We start from the raw sequence: 15,416 nt of genomic DNA on the forward strand, positions 1-15,416 counted from the left end.
AATATTTGGCAACAAATTTTACTTATTAATCAGCGTTACTCAAATGATGATAAGTAATAAAATAATGATGACAAATATGTACATATAGCATATGCATGGTATGTAAATATATTAAATTAAATTTATGATAAAAGTGTAAATTACACTTTTCATTAACTGTCTCATTTTCTTTGTTGGTTTTCATGCATTTTGGTTGCGCAAATTTTCACGCAACTTTAGACCGCACATAAAAGATGGCATTGGGAATTTTTAAGGTGACCCTTCATCTGTCGCTTGCCATTATTAACATCTGCACGATAAGGTGTACTTATCCACTCAAGCTCAAATCGACGACTTCTTTTATGCATACACGATGTAGATTAACTATTTAAATGTATAAATATAAGTATTTAATCAGCTTTAACTATTACAATTAAATGCATGAACTTTGGACAGAATCATTTGTTAGGATTTTGCGAAATTGAATTCCATTCTTCATCTTTTGATGTCAATATTGGCATATAGCATTTTATTCGGTTTAAAAAATTTACATTGGAAATTTTCCAATAACTAAATGATGTCAGTATTTCTCAAATAATTAATTTTACATGTCACAAATTATTATCTCCAGTATGACTTATTAGTCGAGCTTTTGACCCCCTCGTAGCTTGGTCAATATTAAGTTCATGTTTCCTCTGTGCACAAATAATAAAAAAAAATCTAAATTAATTTTAGTTTCTGGTTATGGGCATACATTTAATTTAATTTTACCTTCAAGTGCAGCACCAAATTACTGTAAGATCTTTCTTGAAGGGTCAAAGTCTCGCTGCAGATTTCAGTCTCGTTATCTTTGACCGGTAATGTGCACCTCACTTGGTCCTTGGTAGTGGAAGTCTTCGACGACTTGGGTCTCAGCCCGGATGGGGAGACCTTCTCAAAATACTGGGTGTACTTTGATTTTTCGAATATCAAAGGCTTTACGAGACGAGGTGGATTATTATTGCGCTTCGAATTGCGTCCTTCAGTGAGATTTAGATCTTCATCTTCAGGACCGCTTTCCCCTACTATAAGTTAATCCATCAAAATCAAATTAGATTAATTTAATTACTGGGAATAAATTTTCGCCAATGTGGTAAAAAGCTATCATGAAAGTAACACATGGCGAAGTGTCACTTTGGCGAAAACGGAAAGCTCCTAAAATTAGGCTCGACTAGACAGACTTGATCTGTTATAATTAAACTAAATTCTTAGAAAGCGTTTCGCGAAAAGGGTTTTCGCCAAACCGACCGTCGCCTAATATCTACAAAATTTAAATAATGAGGCAATTCACGCAGTCCTTGATAACTTGCAAAACCCGTAAAATTTCTAAACTTACCTAAATATAGAAAGTTTTACAAATATTTCTAAGGGAAAGGAACTTATAAATTTTTGTAAATTTACTCAAATCGAGGGCGTCCTTTAATTTGGTAGAAGATTGTAAACCTATTTTACAAAACTGACGGATTTTACAAGTTAATTACTAATGACTGCGGTAATTCTGAATTGTCCCAATACATAGAGTATTCAGAAACGTTGAAAATTCAGCAAAAAATGTTAAATGCTCATCGACGACAGAACCGTTCGGATTGTTGTATTCCTTACTTTTTGGGCGTTTCTTCCTGGTCGTAAGTTTAACTCTTTGTTCATTTTTACTTTTCTAGGAATAAATTAAGTTTATAAAATTTCAGTATGATTTGTGGAAAATTTATATCGAACTAAAAATGGCATAAATCTGCTTATTTACATACAAACCTTACACTTCCTTGGCTTACGAACTTTTGTTTCATCTTGATCCTGAAATTTGTTTAAATTCATAAATCACAATTTATAAAATTTTAGAGATTATTAACAAACTACAAGGATTGACTGACTCGTGTTAAATTTGCAAAGATAATTTTGCCTTAAACTTTATAAATATTTTGCACAGCTTACAAAAACTATGGCATACTTTACCTCCAAGTGTGTATCGGCTTCTTCCTCTTCGTCGTCTCCACTCTCAATAAAATGCATCGACTCGCCGTCCTCAGCCTCCATCTCCACGTCGGGGCTGAGATCATCGTCGTAATCTAAATTAATTTCTGGATGCTCAATCTTAATCTCTTCCACAAGGACGTCGAGATTCATGTCGTCGATTGAACCTTGTCGTTCATAACTTGAAATGTCGATCCCATGACGCGTGTTAGGTAGGCGATTCGTGTCTGAAAAAAAAATTTGTGCATGCAAAAAATTATGTATTGTGACATTCGGGAGGATTGTAAATTTCGCAAACCTGCACAGTTTACAAACATCAACGTTAATTGAATTTTGATTTACCTAGTGGACCCGTCCTTCGAGAAATGTCTCGCTTTAACTGGTTAAAAATCTTAGCCTTTGTCTTCGTCATAACTTTTTTTTGTGGCTTTGCAATTTGGTTTAGCAAAGTTGTTTGGATTATTCCAAGTTTATTTTGAATTCGGTCAAGCTGTTGGACGAGGTCGTGACCGTGGGCGACCATTGATGAGCAGGAGGTGCACAAAATTAGCCAATCCGTCCCCGGAGGAGGGGAAGAAGAAGACGAAGGGGACGGAAAGTCCAAATATTTCCCACATTCCCAGATCGGAATCTACATAATTAATTAGAAACGTACTAATTATGTATTTAGTTAAAATCTGCATTAATTGTTAAAGTTCTTATCCTAGAGATTCACTTACCTGAAGAAGTTTATGAAGAATCGAAATAACGTGAAGGCTTCGCGATCTGTCGTTTCCCATCCGTGTCGAAATATTGCTGTCCGTACCGCAAAATAAGCAGCAGTCACGACCCGACATCTTAATTGACGATACAGTTCTGTAAATTCGAATAAGCTTGATTAATTGTCGGAAAGGGAAGTGTTGAAGTACAAAATTATCTAAAGACAAACAATTAAAATAAATACCTTTTCAAAATTGCGAACAAGTAAAGACCGGATTAATTGTCTAATCCGACCATCAAATGATGAGATAGATAGGTTTTTCGTAGTGATTTATTTAACAAATTCAATCACATTAAATATTTAGAAATTAGATTTGAGGTTTTTCTTCACAGTTTTATGAGAGTTTTATGAGAAAAGTTTTATGAGAGTTTTTTAAAACAGATGATGGTGTTTATTGTCACGCGGTTGGCGGTTGCGGTTTACCACCGTCTTTCTCATTTTGCTCTGTTTTCATACAAAATTTTGTTTTGTTTTGATTTTCATGAAACTTGATGGTCGCTGAGAAGAATGTTTTTTTTGTCATCGATTATTTCATCAAGATATGAATTTTTGTGAGTTTAATTATTATAAATACATGACGGAAAACTTAGAAATTTATCTAAATAGCAGTCCTAATATTTTTAGGGGTACAATTGTTCCTGCAATAATACATACATATGTACTTATCTAAATATAACTATTTCGTAAAATAATAGCACTGTAAAACACTTAATTTTAAGTCGGTAATAATTGGACCTATTTATTTTGGCATGTAATTAGTCATTCGTGTACATAAATATGTATGTACATAAATACAGTTAAAGTAGTGTGAAGCTCAATTTAGAAATTATGTTGTTTGTTTCTAAATAAATAGCTGTAAATATTTAGTCTGAAATGAAACTTAAGAAATATTGTAAGTAATTGATACCCGTTAAATCAAACGGTAACGTGTAATCCCTTAACTTTTCTGTGAACTTAGCCTCGGACCGTGGTTATGAGTTCGAAGTTCACCCAGGATCGTGATTGGCGAGAGGGACACGGAAGTATGCAGTCGCGCATTGCAGTTGTTGCTTCTTTGTCGGTCACAAATCCAAATTCGTTTGCTGCTCCCAAATTTTGCAGACGTGTACGAGTATCCGTTCACTCGGAGCTTTGGATTTCCACGCATAGTTTCAACAAGCTCGACTGAAGCCGTTGAGTAGTCAGTGTTAGCATTGTATTCCTTGATTCGAGTCTGTTTCTGCTCCTTCGCCTTTGTATTATTTCTTGCGACCTTTTTTGTGACCTGGGAATGACAAGGGTTTCGTACGATCTGCAGAAAATTATGGGAATTAAAAATTGCATAAATCTGTTAAGCGTATGAATTTACAAACCTTAACTTTCCTCGGTTTATGAATGTTCGTTACTTTACGTTTGTTGTCCTGTAATTAGTTAAAAATTTGTAGGAGTCATCGCAAAAATAGTCAAAATCAGCACATTCTTTTACTCATCTGTCGGCTCCGGAATTTTGTTTTAAAATTCTGGAGAATAAATTTGTTTGTTCCCAATTTTCAAGAAACATACGCATCAGATATTGTCCGTTTTTGAAGGAGGAGATCTCAAGCTTAGAAAAATTATAACTCATCGAGACTTGCTTATCTTGATTTAAAAAACCTCATCGCCATTCTGTTAATCAACTTACTGACTATAAATTCGTCGTCCAGAATTTTAATTACAAATTTTACAAAAACGTTTGCATATTTGCAAACAAACCCTATTATAAATCCATATTTACCATTTTGCATTCATCGTCTCCACTCTCACTGGACTCGGCATCGTCGCCAATTTGCACGGTCACGGGATTGATGCTGAAATCAAAGTCGTCGTCCCCGTCGTCCAAGTTAATTTGGGGATCCTCAACCTTAACGTTTGCAACCAAGATGCCGAGATTCATGTCGTCAATTGAGCCCTGTTCCTCCGGGGATGAAACGTTTGCTGCATTGCTAAACGTATCTATCGCAATGGGTCGGGAATTCATGTTATCTGGAAGGACACAGATTTGTGTGCAAAAATTACTTTACATTATCAATACATGCAATTGTGCATACAATTTATGAATAAACGTCCTATTTACCCCATAAATAGGACGTTTATTCAGATTTGTAAAATTAGAAATCTAATTTTTGCAAATTTGCACAACGAAGAAATCGCATCATTCATTATAATATTTATTTACCAACCTGGATCTCTCCTTCGCGAAATGTCCTGTTTTAACTGGTCAACAATTTCAGCATTGACTTTCGTTATAAAATTCTTTTCTTTTGGCGGATTAACGATTTGATTTTGCAAAGTTGTCTGGATTTTGGCGAGTTGATCGTGAAGTAGGTCAAGCTGTAGGGCGATGGCGTGACCTTGGGCGACAATGGAGGAGCAGGACGTGCATAAAATTAGCCAATCTGTCTCCGGAGAAGGGAACGAAGATGATGGAAAGTCCAAATATTTCCCACATTCTAAGATTGGAATCTATTTAATTTAATTGCAAGTTAGTTAGTTAATTAATCAATGTAATGATATTTTAATTATCAAAGTTCTTACCTGAAGAAGTTTATGAAGGATCGAGATGACATGAAGACTTCGCGATTTTTCGTTCCCCATCCGTGTCGAAACATTGCTGTCCGTGCCGCAAAATAAGCAACAGTCATGACCCTCAGTCGACATGTTAATTGACGATACAGTTCTGTTAATTGTAAATTGACAAGATTAATTATTGTACAGTTTTTCAATGTTTTCAAATTGAAAACATTGAAAATTTCAATGTTAACTTTAGTTTTAGAATTTAAAGCAATGTAAAAAAAATCTTACTGCTAAGAGCTGGGACGAAGGATTGGAATTATTTATTGTTCAATAATATACCAAATTACCAGAGTAGTCTTTGTAAGAAAGTTAATATAACTTAAATTTAATTTATTAATTCGATTTTATTTTTATGAAGTAAAAAACAGGGAACAGGTGCATGTGAATTTTCCGCGGTTAGGGATTCCCTAATAGGGAATCATGACATCTTCCTCATATGCTTTGTTGAGTTGTATGCATTTTGAGGGGAAGAATTTTCATGAAATTTATATATTTACAAATTGTAACTTACAATTGGTAAATATACATACTAATTCATTAATAAAGTACAAATTTGCCCGATCTTGTGCAATTTGAAATTTGAAATTCGATTCCATGAAATTTTTTCATTATAATTTTCATTTAGTTTGTACATAAATACCAATGGTACTCTCTTCGAAACGTGTTAAATAACTAAATTATTTTGATATTTAACAAGTCTAATGGAATAGATTTGTGTACGATTTTTCACACTATTTTATTTTGTATGATTTGTAACACTTGTAAATAAAAATAGTGCAAACTTTTTTAAATTTATCAGTTCAATTTTTCAATTTAGTATCGTCAGACATTTCAGCGTACAACTATCCTCCACTTTTATGCACAGATAAACCCCCCTTTGCCACATTCTGGGCGACAATCCCATGCATCTGCGAATTATAAAGCAATATTTATTTAAAATGTGAGGTCAAGGTTAGTCGAATTGAGGCAAATTAGTACCTTTAGATGTCTCCTCCAATTGTAATAACTTCCGGCAGGGATGGTACTTATTTGCGTGCATGTTACGCACCTCCCTCGAATACCATTTTCCTTCCGGTTAAACTCTTCCCCACCTTTCACTGTGCAAATGTAGGTAAAATGATCTTGAAATTCGGTTGGAATGGTGTAAAGTTCATCTTGAAAAGTTACGTCGTCTTGTTTCGACCCCTTGGTGTTAATACCCTTCCCCTCCGTTTCCGTGTCTAACGATAAGACATATATAAAAGTACAATGAGACAATTCACGCAGTCATTGGAAGCTTGTAAAATCCGTTAATTTTTAAACAAATAATTGTACAAACTTTTACAAAGTAAAGAGACGCCCTTGATCTGAATAAGTTTCCAAAAATTTGTAATTTACAAAAATTCTTAAGGAAAGTTAGCTTGCAAATTGTAAGCTAACTTTCCTTCAGAATTTTTGTAAAAGTTTGCAAGTTTACAGAATTTACGGATTTTACAATTTTTTCAAGGCCTGTGTGAATTGCTTAAATGAATAAAAAATACAAAAAATCTCCAAATTAATGGCGATGTTTGCTGCAAAATTTCACAAAATTCAGAAACGACTTACTAGTTCGAGTTACTTCCTGTACTTCAGAGCTTGAATTTGATGCAGATTTTGGAAGCGAGACTTATAGGAAATAAAAAATACTGATAATTTACATGTTTTTAGGGAGTTTTACATTTTACATATATTCTTCTTACTTCGAGTGCTTTTCTTTTTTCTTGTTGCCTTCAATCTTCGTGGACCTGTGTTTCCAGTGATCTTAGTGATCTAGAAATAAATTAAGTTAGTCAAATTTTCTGCAATTTGCGTTTAATAAATAAATCTGTAAATAAATCCACCTATCTTACAAACCTTGGGTTTCTTGCGTTTACGAACATCGTTCATTTCCCAGTCATCATCCTGTAATTTGACATAAAAAGTCGTACAAATTTAAAATTTCCAAAATTAATAGCTTATGAATAAAGTAACAAACCCCCTTAAAATTATAAGACACTGTTAACTTGTGTGCATTTTTTTTACACATTTTACAAAAATCTAGCATATTTTTCTGTACCGATGAATTTGCAGCCACTTCGTCGCCACTCTCAATGAAAAAATTGGACTCTTCTTCTTTATCACTTTCCACGGCCACGTGTTCCACGCTGAGATCATCTATTTCGTCTTCCTCATCCAAATTGATATCCTCAATCTTAACGTCTTCAACCAGAATGCCAAGATTCATGTCGTCAATTGACTCCTCTTGTTCAGAAGGTGAATAGTTTGCTAAATTGTTAAGAGTGCTTTTGGTACTGGATTGGCGGCTCTTGTTGTCTGGATAGATAACAACATTTATTTGCAAAAATCCGTTAAATTTTTCTTAATAAAAAAATTCATTCAGATTTGCACATTGTATTTAATTTTTTTATGCACACTTGTACAGTTTACAATTTAATTTATTTAATTTCTTTCCACCAACCTTGACCTGTCTTTCGAGAAATGTCTCTTTTCAACTGGTCCACAATTTTAGCCTTTGTCTTCGTCATAACTTTTTTGCGTGGGTTTGCAATTTTGTTTTGTAAAGTTGACTGGATTTTGCAAAGTCGATTTTGAAGGCGATCAAGCTGTTGGACAAGGTCGTGACCGTGGGCGACCATTGATGAGCAGGAGGTGCACAAAATTAGCCAATCCGTCCCCGGAGGAGGGGAAGAAGAAGACGAAGGGGACGGAAAGTCCAAATATTTCCCACATTCCCAGATCGGAATCTACATAATTAATTAGAAATGTATTAATTATGTATTACGTAATTAATTAAATAATATCTGGGCTAATCGTTCTTATCCTGGAGATTCACGTACCTGGAGAAGTTTATGAAGAATCGAAATAACGTGAAGGCTTCGCGATCTGTCGTTTCCCATCCGTGTCGAAATATTGCTGTCCGTACCGCAAAATAAGCAGCAGTCACGACCTGACGACATCTTAATTGACGATACAGTTCTGTTAATCGAATGAAGTGAACTAATTCATTTCAAAATTCAAAAGTTCAAAGTTTTATAGATGGAATATAGAACAAAATTAAATTCGTACCGTTTCAAAATTTGGATCCAGGACTGGAATTATTGACCGGATATGAGACACCAAATTGGCAGATTAAGCTTTCAAATTGTAAATTTAAATATCTGAGTTGTTTTTCAAATATAAAATTTAAAGATTTTGTTTTTATTATGAAGCAAAAAAACGGTGAAGTGAGTTTTCCGCGCTTTGGAATTCTTCCCAACAACTTGCTTTGTTTCTTTGCATGCATTTTGCTTTATTGAATTTTCATGCAACTTTACATAGACCGCACCGTACAGCATAAAAGATGTGGTCGACTTTTTAGGCGATTTTGTAGGTTTGTACTTTCTTTGCTTTAATGAAGCTGAAACGGATGAATAATAATAGGAAGACCATGCATAAAAACATTACAAGATTTACGGGAAGATGAATTTAATTTAAAGTGTTAGATTTTCATGGTGTTTTGACTTTGTTTTATGGATCAAAATTCAAAATTATACACAAAAATCGAACCCGACCTTTATGCAAGGTTTGTATTTATTTAAGGATCATTCATGTCATGCATTTTTGTGGATTTGTGCATCATAAAAAAATCAGAAAGTTACATACGTGTATCAAATCCCAGTCCTTGTTTTCTCCTAACCTAGTGAGATTTTCATTTTCACTACAATTGTATTCATGACTTCACTTTTGCTTAAGCTTGTTAATGTATACATACATACATACATGCATGTTCGCATCGCAGCATAGTTTTGAAAAAAATACAAAAGTTACATTGTATTGCGTTAAAAATGCTATTACGGAGGTGCGCAAGTCCGCGAATGATTTTAAAGTCAAAATTTTCTACCGACTTTCTTTTTCTTTTTAGCCAACGACTCAAACTCATAATGTAATGAATAAATTCATGGCCATGTCCAGCCACAAGTTAATCGTAACTGGATGTGGTTGCAAACTGTGTAAGTACAAAGTCGGTAAATAAATATGACGAATAGGAAGCAGAGAGTTATATGCAAAGTATGTATCCAATTTCTTGTAAGATATGAAGTGACTCGGTATAAGAGAGGAATTTGATGGCTAAACAAAACACGCTGTATGCACACACGTATAAATTTATTGGAACACTCGTATATAGAAATCCAGTATTAAAATAATACCAAACCGTATTCATATGTATGACTCAATCAAAGTGGTATTGAAAAGTAAAACGCGTTGTGCATATAGTAATAACTTGATATTAAATTGTTGCTATAATAAATACCAGCAAATTTTTACGGACCAGTGTAATTTTACATACATATATGTTATACCAAGCGGTAACAATGTAATACCGACATTTTATTAACTCCCTGGTCACATCAGGTTTATGGATAATATTGAAACCCCAATTACATTATTACATACTTAATCGCGAACAATCCTGATACTGCTTGTTACTTCGTGGAATTTTTTTTGCGACTAACTGTTGTCGATTTCTGCGAATTTGTTATATAACCATGACACCATAATGTTGTGAAGTGAATTTGATGAATGTACGAAAGAATTTTTAGAGTGTTAATGCAACATGGGATTTAGCGTGAGATGAAAAACATCTGAGAAAATATTTAGATAGTACCAGTACGCAAATTAAAGAAACAACAAGACCATTCTTTTACTTAGCTAATTTTTGTTGTATTTAAATACAAAACAAACGAAAAAAATGCTGGTGCAAGTCTGGATTTTATTGTTATTCGTCACAGCCAATTTTGCACGTATGTATGCATATCATACAATAATTATTGATAGATAATTTAACAATATTTTTGTACATGTTTATTTATTTACACAAAAAAATTGATTATGATAGCAATTTTATTTTAGTCGACTATGTGCAAGAAGATCCATGCAAAAGTTACCCTGGGGTGTGCAAACCAAAAACTGAGTGTTTTGAGGGTGCCTTGGACAAGATTAATGGGCAGTGGGGCTGTCCCAGCAGTCCGGCTGGGATCAAGTGTTGTCCTTCTAATGGTAAGCAATTGGCCAGTTACATATGTAACTGTAACTACTTAAATCAATTAATATGTAGTAAATAAATAGTCGTCAAATGAACGTCCACTTCGCTTCCACTTTGGGTTTATGTATGTATGTACATATTTGCATTTAAGTCGTTGATGACACCAATTTCAATACACACAGCGCAAAGTTGGGAAGATGTGTTGCAAAGCGACGTGAATACCAACATTTTAAAATCTGTAAATTTCTAAGCAATACAACAATTTTACTAATATTCTAAAGGAAAATTAGTTTACAAATCTTTATAAACTTACTCACAACAAGGGCGTCCTTTTATTCGTGCGTAAAAGTTTGCAAAATTATTTTACAAAACGCACCAATTTTACGAGTTACCAATCGCTGCCAGAATTAATTAATTATCTGTGACATTTTTTAGTGAGGTACGTGCAAGAAGAGCCATGTAAAAGTTACCCTGGCGTTTGCAAGCCGAAAAGTGAGTGTCCACAGGGTGCCCTTGACAATATTAATGGACAGTGGGGTTGTCCCAGCAGTCCGGCTGGGATCAAGTGCTGTCCATCCATCGGTAAGGAATTGACCAAATGTGTAAACATTTGGATTCACTTAATAAATTATTTCATGGGTAGTATGCCTAATACAAGAATTAACCAAGCAATTCATGCACTTGGTATTAACAATGTACATACATATGTTACATAGAGCAGATCTTATATCCACCCGATCAGTAGGGCGTTTAATAGCAGAGTCGTGAAAAATAGGGTTAGAAATCTGAAATTCATGCAAAATATGCTAAATATATCTGTCCACGTCTCCCCAAAATTTCATAAGTTTTCATGGGCAAATAAATTTCCTATCCCACTTCAAAGTGAGGAAATCGGGAAACGAGTTTTTGTAAGTACCAAAATCTGAGCGACAAGGACTCCTAGAAGGCTCGATTACATTTCAACGGACAAGGGTTTGAGCGCGCAAAAATTAAGACACACATAAAAAAGTATGGAGAATCCGAAAATGACAACTTCAAAAAAGCATTTGAAACAACCATCATATCGACTCGCGAAAATTAAAAATGATTAAATTTATTTTTGGAAAGTGTCGCTCCACGTCCGTGCCTGATGCGACCATGAAGTCAAAGATCAATACAAACTACGTGTATCATATTAAAGCCCGTAAATTGTGGGTCAAAGTGCATGCAAAAATATCTGTACCGAAAAATTTGGGAAGTCAAGAAAAATGGTAAACACAAGACCTGCCAACCTCTGCACCAAAATTTTACCAAAACAGTTGGTAATTGGTGATGTGTCGTACATTTTCAAAAACGTGACAGAAACTCCGGGGAGGCAATTTTTCATGGAAAATATGTCTATCAACTAAAAACCGAAGAGAAATTAAAATATTTTTCGAAATTTCTCAAGAAATCTCAGGTTAGGCAGGCGTTGGGTCAATTTGGGCTTGTTTCGGACTCCTCAGTTTAAATGGGCTGTGTGGAGGCACAGGCTTATTTTCGGAAATGTAATGTAGACTGTCTGATTCCTTTCATCAAGAAGTATCAAAAAATACAGAATTTAATTTTTTGGCCCGACCTTGGAACAATTCACAGTGCCACAGCTATCAAGGAAGAAATCGAAAAAAAATTCTGTTTGACGTCGAAAAATGGAAACCCCACATACGTCCCTCATCTTCGCTCAATCAAAAAACGTAGGCTGTGTGTTAGAAGGCATACCACTAGCTCTGTGAAACAATCAATACTTAAAGAAAATTTTGGTTACGGAGGGAGAAAATTAATAATGAAGTTGCGAAGTCTTCTGGAAAAGCATTAATGGCGGGCGCGACGAATAAGGCTAAATAAGAAGTGGATAATGGATTGAAGTCTTATTTGTTCGCGGATATGTGACGTCAGATATATTTAGCATATTATACCAAAATTTGAGATTTGAAGAATAATTTTTGGCAATTTTGAGGACGAATTTCCAAGTGATCGGGTTCATATAAGATTTGCTCTATGTATGTTACATATTTATGTACATATGATATGTAAATAAATGCATACCCAAATTTAGGATTTACGTCATTAATTTAAATAACCATTCCAACAAAAATAAGTTTCTGGAATTTCCATTTATTTCCATTAATTTGTCATTATAATATCATTATAATTAATTTGTCTTTATAATGTCACTCTCCACATTGGTACTAAGCCGACTTATTAAATGACAGAACATCTTTTACAAACAGAGTACAAACAGGAAGAACCTTGCAAAAGTTACCCGGGTGTTTGCCAACCTAGTAACGAATGCCCAGGAAGATCACTAGCTAAAATTGACAACCAATATTCATGCCCCTCTTCCCCCACAGGGATTGAATGTTGCCCAAATGGGGACGGAAATGGCGGAAATGAAATGGCGGAGGCACGACCGGAAATTGACCACGTGGTGGAGACACGACCACCCAAAATTGAGAAACCAGAATTAGCAGGAGGCAAAAAACACGGGCCCAACGGGGGATTCCAGTTCTCAGGAGATTTTAAAATAATTATGACAATGACCTTAATTATCTATTACTTCATGCAATTGTGGTAATACACTTTCAATCATTAAATACAATTATTTATGAATTCATGCAATTATTCATTTATTTTTAATTGTTAAATTTCCTACACGAATTGCATTTCGTTCATTTTTATGAATTTTTTGGCATTGTTGATTGTGTGCGTTTCCAATTTCCAGGTATGAATTTTATTCTATTTAACGCAATATGCATGTAGATATACATGCATATAACATTATGTATTGAATTGCACTATTGCAGAGGCATATAGATACATACTTAGAAACAGTGCTCTTCTTACCCAAACCATATGCAATTACAACCTGTTTCAAGTACTTACATACTTACAACGATAGGATAAAACAATTGAAATATGAGAATACCGGATTTCTGCTTCATGATTGCACAATCCATGTACTTTCAGTTATTGCTCAATGCAGATTTTGCAGAAGTTACATATTTTCAATGTTTGGCAGCAGATAGTAAATAACTACATAATAATATATATGTATGTATGTACATAGGCAGTTATGTATTTACCAGTAAAAATGGATGTATTACGTCCATTTTTGCTGGTACATATGTATGTCCACAAACGAACAAATCAGCATAACTTTGCTAAAAAAAGTTTTGACTAGACTGACTTAAAATATAACAAGCACCGATTTTGGTCCCAACTTGATCCAATTATAGTTTTACCATAGCTATATCCGCAATTTATTTGCATACAGAAATCTACAAACCAAAATGTGTACAAACCTGGCATTTTTTGGAGCGTGAACTTCCTACCCACTTTACAAATCTTGAATAACTATTTACCTAGGTACATCATAAATTTACAAATTATCTCCTACCTGAATCAAAATTTTCTTAAAGTATCGACTGTTTCGCAAAGCTGGGAGTATGTCTTCTTACATATGGCCCACATATTTTTATTGCGCGAAGATAAGGGTTGAATGTGAGGTTTTCATTTTTCAACATAAAAATGAATTTTTTTTTCGATTTCTTCCATGATAATTTTTAATCAATTTCATTTTATTTATGTTGAGTATTTAAGTTCTTTCCGTTTAATTTCCTCTCTTCTAGATTAATTCTCGAAAAATTTCGAGACGAAGAAGCTTGTCTCGTCGTGTAGCTCGTCTACTCTGGAATCTCGCCTCGTGTCGAGATTTTCAAGATGGTCTCATCTCACACACTATGTATGTACTTATGTATAAATAATTGCATGAGCACATCTTTGTACAATCAATTTTTTAGTGTTACTTGATGCAAACCAGTCATTAAATTGTATTGATGAAGGGATAACATGTGAATAAATGACTATCAATCAATCAATCCCACGTACATATGTAGAAAATTTCCCAAGTCCAGATCGGCATAAATGTACATTCACATACGTAAATATAATAATCATAATATTTAATGATTGATAAGAATATAAATACATACATACATACATGCATATATATATGTATAAGACGTATATTCTTATCAGTAAAAACCCATGTTAAAGTCCCTTGAAACATTTTTGCATTAATGCTTGTCTACGAAAAAGTATTATATAATGGTATAATTTCATACCTCTCTTCCTACCAATTTTCCCTACAAAGTTTGCTCCCGAGAAAAGTCTATTTAAAGACCTGCACAAACGAATTCTGAGTTGCATTAAAGTTCTACAACTTCAAAAACAAACACGATCGGACGTTGAATATCGAACTTCTCTAAACTCTAAGAAAATCGTAAATAAACTTTCCAAAAATGGAGAAACACGCATATGCTACGTATGCACGTAATGCCAAAGAAGTAGAGGACGCTTTAATTCTCTTGAAATCCATTAAAGAAACAAAGAGTTTTAAACAAGTGCTGATTCTACAGGACTCTGCAAATTGCGGACATGATTCCTGGTAATTTAAATATATGTGGTTGAAAATATCCATATTCTTGAAACTAAAATTTAACAATTTCCTTAAATTATAGGAATAAATTGGATATTGCATTTGACAAAGTTATTAAAATCCAAATGAATTGCGAGTACGACGTCGATCACGTTAAATTTCAACTCTTTTTAGCCTGTGCAAGTCTATGGGACTTTGATCGCATCTGCTTAATCTACCCAAACGCATTGGTAAATGGATTGACGGTCAGTTTGGCGATAGCCAGTTTGGAGAAAAAAAATTTTCGCCAATGTGGCAAAAAATTGTTATGAAAGTACTCAATGGCGAAATTATTGTCACATTTGGCGAAAGTGAAAAATTCGTAAAAGTACATTTGGCGAAATTTAAATTTCGCATTTATTTATGACAAATCGCTTCATTGTAGGCCTAATTCTTGAGCTGTCCTAAAAATACTTTGGCAAAGGTGGAACCAACTCAATTAATGTCTCTAACACGGACTTTATAGTGTCAATTTCCGCGACCTCGAAATCTAGTATGATTTGAGAAGGATTATAGTTTTTGACGTTCTTTTACAAACT

At 34.1% G+C, this 15,416-nt stretch overlaps 4 protein-coding genes across 7 annotated transcripts; 2 read left to right on the forward strand and 2 right to left on the reverse strand.

The window, feature by feature from the left end:
• Positions 1 to 468: 468 nt before the first annotated feature.
• Positions 469 to 5,903, reverse strand: LOC110861167. Of its 3 annotated transcripts, none has more exons than XM_022110279.2 (8): positions 2,933 to 3,688; positions 2,709 to 2,844; positions 2,332 to 2,620; positions 1,972 to 2,216; positions 1,771 to 1,812; positions 1,621 to 1,675; positions 751 to 1,043; positions 469 to 674 (listed from the first exon to the last, which is right to left on the reverse strand). In XM_022110279.2, exons 2-8 carry the CDS (start codon positions 2,823 to 2,825, stop codon positions 591 to 593), a joined length of 1,125 nt encoding a protein of 374 aa, XP_021965971.1. In that variant the 5' UTR covers positions 2,826 to 2,844; positions 2,933 to 3,688; the 3' UTR covers positions 469 to 590. The 3 variants fall into 3 exon arrangements, with proteins under 3 accessions (XP_021965971.1, XP_035716833.1, XP_021965972.1); XM_035860940.1 differs by lacking the exons at positions 2,709 to 2,844; positions 2,933 to 3,688 and adding exons at positions 5,303 to 5,444; positions 5,570 to 5,903 and having other exon boundaries at positions 480 to 674; XM_022110280.2 differs by lacking the exons at positions 469 to 674; positions 751 to 1,043; positions 1,621 to 1,675; ... (2 more) ...; positions 2,332 to 2,620; positions 2,709 to 2,844 and adding exons at positions 4,102 to 4,149; positions 4,503 to 4,750; positions 4,948 to 5,230; positions 5,303 to 5,444; positions 5,570 to 5,873 and having other exon boundaries at positions 3,458 to 4,040.
• A 135-nt stretch (positions 5,904 to 6,038) lies between these two features.
• Positions 6,039 to 8,602, reverse strand: LOC110861166. Its single transcript, XM_022110277.2, has 9 exons — positions 8,426 to 8,602; positions 8,197 to 8,335; positions 7,818 to 8,103; positions 7,416 to 7,672; positions 7,214 to 7,261; positions 7,060 to 7,129; positions 6,926 to 6,985; positions 6,320 to 6,561; positions 6,039 to 6,249 (listed from the first exon to the last, which is right to left on the reverse strand). Exons 2-9 carry the CDS (start codon positions 8,314 to 8,316, stop codon positions 6,184 to 6,186), a joined length of 1,149 nt encoding a protein of 382 aa, XP_021965969.1. The 5' UTR covers positions 8,317 to 8,335; positions 8,426 to 8,602; the 3' UTR covers positions 6,039 to 6,183.
• A 977-nt stretch (positions 8,603 to 9,579) lies between these two features.
• Positions 9,580 to 14,236, forward strand: LOC110861193. 2 transcript variants are annotated; one of them, XM_022110304.2, is made up of 5 exons: positions 9,580 to 10,140; positions 10,250 to 10,396; positions 10,818 to 10,964; positions 12,632 to 12,971; positions 14,030 to 14,236. In XM_022110304.2, coding segments are annotated over exons 1-5 (687 nt in total). In that variant the 5' UTR covers positions 9,580 to 10,088; the 3' UTR covers positions 14,031 to 14,236. The 2 variants fall into 2 exon arrangements, with proteins under 2 accessions (XP_021965996.1, XP_021965995.1); XM_022110303.2 differs by lacking the exon at positions 14,030 to 14,236 and having other exon boundaries at positions 12,632 to 13,022.
• A 390-nt stretch (positions 14,237 to 14,626) lies between these two features.
• Positions 14,627 to 15,149, forward strand: LOC118439538. The gene is made up of 2 exons (XM_035860931.1): positions 14,627 to 14,847; positions 14,921 to 15,149. Exons 1-2 carry the CDS (start codon positions 14,702 to 14,704, stop codon positions 15,147 to 15,149), a joined length of 375 nt encoding a protein of 124 aa, XP_035716824.1. The 5' UTR covers positions 14,627 to 14,701.
• Positions 15,150 to 15,416: the final 267 nt, after the last annotated feature.

Source organism: Folsomia candida, unplaced genomic scaffold (genome assembly GCF_002217175.1).
Source record: "Folsomia candida strain VU population unplaced genomic scaffold, ASM221717v1 Fcan01_Sc038, whole genome shotgun sequence".
Classification (NCBI taxonomy): Eukaryota; Metazoa; Arthropoda; class Collembola; order Entomobryomorpha; family Isotomidae; genus Folsomia; species Folsomia candida.

What these genes read in the sequence shown, in the direction of transcription:
- LOC110861167 (XM_035860940.1), bottom strand. Translation starts at nt 5,425, where the DNA reads ATGTCGACTGAGGGTCATGACTGTTGCTTATTTTGCGGCACGGACAGC. An exon ending in TCGAAGGACGGGTCCACTAG is followed by an intron (nt 2,217 to 2,331) that starts GTAAATCAAAAT and finishes TTTTTTTTTCAG; the next exon opens with ACACGAATCGCCTACCTAAC. An exon ending in ATTTGGTGCTGCACTTGAAG is followed by an intron (nt 675 to 750) that starts GTAAAATTAAAT and finishes ATTTGTGCACAG; the next exon opens with AGGAAACATGAACTTAATAT.
- LOC110861166 (XM_022110277.2), bottom strand. Translation starts at nt 8,316, where the DNA reads ATGTCGTCAGGTCGTGACTGCTGCTTATTTTGCGGTACGGACAGCAAT. An exon ending in TTCTTCATAAACTTCTCCAG is followed by an intron (nt 8,104 to 8,196) that starts GTACGTGAATCT and finishes TTAATTATGTAG; the next exon opens with ATTCCGATCTGGGAATGTGG. An exon ending in TTCTCGAAAGACAGGTCAAG is followed by an intron (nt 7,673 to 7,817) that starts GTTGGTGGAAAG and finishes TTATCTATCCAG; the next exon opens with ACAACAAGAGCCGCCAATCC.
- LOC110861193 (XM_022110303.2), top strand. Translation starts at nt 10,089, where the DNA reads ATGCTGGTGCAAGTCTGGATTTTATTGTTATTCGTCACAGCCAATTTT. An exon ending in CGTCACAGCCAATTTTGCAC is followed by an intron (nt 10,141 to 10,249) that starts GTATGTATGCAT and finishes ATTTTATTTTAG; the next exon opens with TCGACTATGTGCAAGAAGAT. An exon ending in CAAGTGCTGTCCATCCATCG is followed by an intron (nt 10,965 to 12,631) that starts GTAAGGAATTGA and finishes TTTTACAAACAG; the next exon opens with AGTACAAACAGGAAGAACCT.
- LOC118439538 (XM_035860931.1), top strand. Translation starts at nt 14,702, where the DNA reads ATGGAGAAACACGCATATGCTACGTATGCACGTAATGCCAAAGAAGTA. An exon ending in AATTGCGGACATGATTCCTG is followed by an intron (nt 14,848 to 14,920) that starts GTAATTTAAATA and finishes CTTAAATTATAG; the next exon opens with GAATAAATTGGATATTGCAT.